The 5,494-nt window shown below is 40.2% G+C and overlaps 1 protein-coding gene across 1 annotated transcript; it reads left to right on the top strand.

The window, feature by feature from the left end:
- Positions 1–1,152: 1,152 nt before the first annotated feature.
- LOC138890519 (uncharacterized) lies at positions 1,153–2,094 on the top strand. The gene has a single exon (XM_070173912.1). It carries the CDS (start codon positions 1,153–1,155, stop codon positions 2,092–2,094), a length of 942 nt encoding a protein of 313 aa, XP_070030013.1.
- Positions 2,095–5,494: the final 3,400 nt, after the last annotated feature.

Here is a 5,494-nt window from a genome sequence, read left to right as displayed (position 1 = left end):
GAAAAATGACTACCCTCGAGAATGAGGCAGCCAAGCAAACCAAGGACTTTAAAGCTGATAGGGAACACTATTATGATTTGATGGCTCGGATGGAGGAAGAAATGCAACAGTTGCAAAATCAACATCTCCATGACACTCAGGTGTTAGAAGCCCGGAATCAATGGATGGGACGTCTGCTTCAGGAAAAGGGTAGAATCTGAGAGCAGGTCAGAGCCATTGCCGACTACATTGTCATGAAGTGCCAAGCATGTGAGGATATAACTCACACCACTTTCTTCGCGGAAGTGATGATGTTTGTCCGACAAATAAGAGTGATTTGGAGATGCTTCAAAGGGATCTTGCATATAGGCTCATGGCGAGACCGAATGATGTCTCGCGGTCCCTAGGAGCATTTGAGGCATTAATGTATTCATGATTATCATTAGAGTTTGTTAGTCTGCGAGTCTATATTTTCTTTTATTGGAGTCTATTGGTTGGTTTTCGAGTCTGTTGTTTTCACCTTTCTGTCAAAGTCTGTTGGTCTTGTTTTGAGTCAGAGTCTGTTAATTTCCCTTTTCGAGTCTGTTAATTTTATAATTTGGTAGAATAAGTGGTTGTAATCAAAACTATTTTATTTTATGGAAAATTTTGAAAATCCCAAAATGTTTTGTTATTTATTTTATGCACTTATCTCCCACAACTACGCTTGGTCTGATTCATTCAGGGTCATGATATGTAGGCAATCTCCATAAGATTCGACCATAACCAAAAGAGAAAAAAAAAAGAGGAAAGACAAAGAAAAAAAACAAGAAAAGAAAAGAGAGAAAAATAAGAAACCATGGGGAGGAAACAATGGCAAAACAAGAGAGAGAAATGAGAGGATAAAAACAAAGAGAAATCAAGCATAGAAAGGCATAAGTGAAAAGAAAGGAGAAGAAGTTGCAAATAAAAATAAGGAAAAGCCGGGATGACACAAGCAGCCGATCAATTGCATAGTAGAAATAGTTAACTGCTTAGGTGCATTCATTCCCCAAATGTGCGGTTGCTTATCTGTTAAAGCCCTAATCGCTAACAAGTTTATTATTGATGAAATTCCAGTTCAGGCAGGTGGTTAGTTTGATTGGTATTCTGGAAACTCAATCTTACAACACCCGGTCTAAAAACAAGTTGAACATGGCCAACCAAGAACTTGAGGCCAGCATTATCGATCCGTCAAAAGAGGTGGAAGAATCGGAGGTTAATCTGAAAGATGAGTTGTATAAGCTGAAGCAACAGATGGCTGAAATGTACCAAGCATGGGCAAAAGGGTACCCACCACCAGTTTACCCCGCCAACCCTGCTTTTATCCCGCCATTGGCTCAGCCCCAGGAACCTCCCACTGTGAACTCATCTCCGGCCTTTCCCCTCTACCAACAATACCACGGCACCACTTTCCATACATCACAAGTTCCACCACCCAAACAAGTCTCGTACCCTTCTCTACCAGTCACTCCTATTTTTGTGGCACTCCCACCTACTGTATTACACCGATCCTCTAGTGAGCCTCTGTTCCAGACTCACGATAACCAGTATTACCCCCCAGAGCCCACTTTCAAGGTTCCCAAACCCTATTCCTACACTCCTCATTTTGACCTCCCTGCGGAAACCAAAAAACCATCTAAAAATCCCGAACAGGAGGAGATGTTCAAGAAAGTTAAAAGCTTGGAACTGTCATTTAGAGACATGCGAGGGTTGGGAGGTCAAGTAAGTGTGGCCTACAAAGACCTATGTTTGTTTCCACATGTGCAATTGTCGGCAGGGTTTAAGATGCCCAAGTTTGATTTGTATGATGGGCACAGTGATCCAGTGGCGCATTTGAAAGGTTTTTGTAGCAAAATGAGGGGAGATGGCAGGAAAGACGAGCTTCTAATGGTGTATTTTAGTCAGAGTCTGAGTGGATCAGTGTTGGAATGGTATACTCGGCAGGATCACGGAAGATGGTACACATGGGATGATCTAGCCCAGGCATTTGCTTGTCACTTCCAGTACAATCTCGAAATTATTCTGGATCGTCTGTCTTTGACGAAATTGGAGAAAAATCACAATGAAAGTTTCAGGGAGTATAGTTTTAGGTAGAGAGAGCAGGCAACAAGGGTTGACCCTCCAATGAAAGAAAGTAAAATGGTGGATTATTTTCTGTAGGCCTTAGAACCTACTTATTACGGTCACCTGGTATCAACTATAGGAAAGTCCTTCAACGAAGTGGTAAAGATGGGCGGTATGGTAGAAGAGGGGCAAAAGACAAACAAAATTATGAGCTATTCGGCTATTAAGGCAACCACCCGGGCCATTCAAAGCGAAACTGGGGGAGTAATTGGAAAGAAGAAGAAAGAGGATGTAGCAACGATTGATTCAGGAGCTTGGTTCAGACCTAGGGGTTTACCTCACCACTATCATCAGCCTCGGCCCCACTACCAAACCTACTCTCATACCCTATATAGCCCACCACAACACTACTACCCACCACCAGATCCCCATTTCTCTGTCCACCATGCCCAAACATACAGCCAACCTCCGGCCCATGCACAATGGCATGCGCCAGTCCCACAAAATACATACCCAGCTCCACAAAATGCCTATCCACCCCCAAGAGCCTACTGAAACCCTCCTGGATCAGGTTTCCGGCCCAACCAAACATTTAAGAACGAGAGGTTGCAAAAGAAGAAAACCTTCACTCCATTGGAAGAATCCTATACCAGTTTGTTCCACAGGTTGAGATAATTGGGTATGATGAGTCCGATCGAACCAAAACTGCCAAACCTTCCCCAAGGAATCTTGATCACTCTATGAGCTGCAAATATTGTTCTGGTGCTCCGAGGCACGACACAGAGAAGTGCTGGCAATTGAAAACAGCTATTCAAGAGCTCATTGATACTAATCAGATTAAGGTCCAAGCTCCAAAGGCACCCAATATCAACCAGAATCCGTTGCTGGCCCATCCTAAGACAAATATATCGAGATAGTGCATAGGGGAGGGGAGCCCAAGAAGCCTTCACAGACCGTCATGATTGTGAGCACGTGATTTTTGCCCTATGAGAATCACTCCCAAAAACAAAATCAAAATAAAAAAAAATCCGTTGTTTGCAATTTTGTGAATTTTTATAGTATTTTCTGTCATTATTTGCATGAGTTCGTGCATGTTTGTATGTTTAAATAAATGAAAAATACAAAAAATAGGTTGAATTTGCATTTAGGATTTAATTTTATAATTTTTGAGTTGAGTAGTAAATTAATTATTTTTACAAAAATAAAAGAATCAAAAAATAACGTATTTTGCATTTTTAAAGTGTTTAATGTCAAACTGTGTGATTATTTTATTTTTAATATGTAATCACTTGTGATAAATATTATTTAAAGTGGATTAGTATTTTTAGTCAATTTTGGTATTATAATTTGAGTTAGGATTTTTGGTTTTTAATTTTGAAAATAATTTAGGAAGAAAGAGAATTAATAAAAGACAAGAAAATCAAATTGGGCCAAATTCAATTTAACCACCGAAGCCCAAATCAAATACACCCAAACCCGCCCTAAATCAGCCCAAAAACCCGTCCCAAACAGTCCGACCCTATACTGAACCAAACGACATCGTTTGGACTCGCCTCAATCCGAGCCGTTAAAGAATTGTTCATCCAACGGTCTAGAACACATCTCATCGCCTGTATCCAACCCTGACCCATTTTTCAAAGACCGATCCGGTCTCAAAAGAGTCTAAAATGGTGTCGTTCCATTTAGTCAGATGATCCAAGCCGTTGATCTCGTTTGATCGAATGGTCTGGATCCAATTCCACCCCCAGTATATATGTGTCCAACCAAACCCGCCCCCTTCAGAACCCCTCAACCCTTTCATCTCTAACCAAACCCTAGAGACGCCACCACCGTACCCTCACCGCCTCAAGGGGGCGGCTCCGGCTCCGTTCACCCTCATCTTCACACCACGGATCCCCCTCAACCTCCCCATTCCAAATATCCAAACAGCTCTCTTCGAATCATAGCCAAACGCCTCGAACCTTCAATCGAAGTTCAGTCAAAAACTCTAGCTTACCCAATCAACCCCAAAAATCACACCCCTGAACCACCAGGCTTCCCTCATCCCAAATCCCATGATAGTTTTCCTCGAATCACCGTAGAGACTTTCGAATTTCAGATCGAAAAGTTGAACCTTGAGTCCCCAAAAACACTGCTTATTAAATATTTCAATATTTTTAGGTTGAAATAGGCTGTAATCGTGTGTTTTCAATCGAACAAAAACATACGATTAGAGCCTGTCTCAACCAAAAGAGTAGGAAGATCTTTGAAGCGGAATAAAGGGTTCGATTCTGGTAAGTGTTTCTATGTTTTTCAATGTTTTTCTTTTATGTATCTTCCTCCTCATCCCTTTCCCATAGGCTGAAATTCACGGTCTTATCATGTTCTTGTACTTTTATTTTATGAAGTTTCAGTCTGTTTGTGTCTTAATTTGATGAGAACAACAAATGTGAACATTGCATGTCAAGTTACTGCCTAGTTAAATACGATAATTTGTTTGCAATTTCTGTTTGAATTTTGGTTTACATGATTCTATAAATGTTTGTATGTGCGACTCAGGTTTAGTTCATTCTCAAAATCTCTACATCTCTTTCGGATCTATTTTGAAACCTTAACATGTAAATAGTCCTCATAAGGGTAATTTGGTTAGTTGGATTTAATTAAGAAACAAAGGGATTGGTAGTGGACATGACAGTTTGTCAGCACCTTTAGAGGTTTAATTAAAAATTGAAAAGAAGGATCATTAGTGGCAAGTAACAGCCCTTAAGTACCTTTAGAGGTGGGAATTCAGAGAAGAACATAGGGTAGGTTAAAAAAATTAAAGATGGCAGTAAGGTTGACACCCTTTTAAATACCTTTAGAGGTGGGGGAAATCAGAGACAACATGGGCTAATGATAAAAGTTTAAAGGGGTGCACATGGGAGGGAATAAACAGGCTGAAAAAGAAAAAAATTTGAATAAAAAGAGTTTAACATTGGTCTTTAAAAGGGGATTGAGAGAACATTAGAGGAGGTAGAACAGATATAGACCCAAGAGAGAGAGATAGGCATTGAGAGGGAGATAGAGGGGGATAGGTACTGAATTGAGGGGAGCAAGAGAGAGAGCTTAAGTTTTTTTTAAGAGCTGAAATACAGAAAAGATAAACGAGTAGATAATATTGTTCCATTGAGTTTCCTGTTTTGAATCTTGAAGTTTTCATTACTGCACAGTTTCTGATTCTATGTGAGGTTTAAAAAATGGAATGATTTTGGGGAATTGAAAGAGTTGGTTTAAACTTGAGGATTGGTTTCTTCCTGCTGAGCTGATTTCATTGTTATTACTGGCTGAATCTTGGTGGATTTCTGTTGTTGTTCACTGCTGAATCTTCATCTTTTCTTTGTTCTTTCAACATCCAGGTACTTATTTGGATCTTGCTAATATGAGAAGTGTATTTGGAAGCCTTGTAATTGGT

This window comes from Nicotiana sylvestris, chromosome 4 (genome assembly GCF_000393655.2).
Source record: "Nicotiana sylvestris chromosome 4, ASM39365v2, whole genome shotgun sequence".
NCBI lineage: Eukaryota > Viridiplantae > Streptophyta > Magnoliopsida > Solanales > Solanaceae > Nicotiana > Nicotiana sylvestris.
The sequence above is the reverse complement of the archived record's forward strand: the minus strand, read 5'-3'. Positions and strand labels throughout refer to the sequence as shown.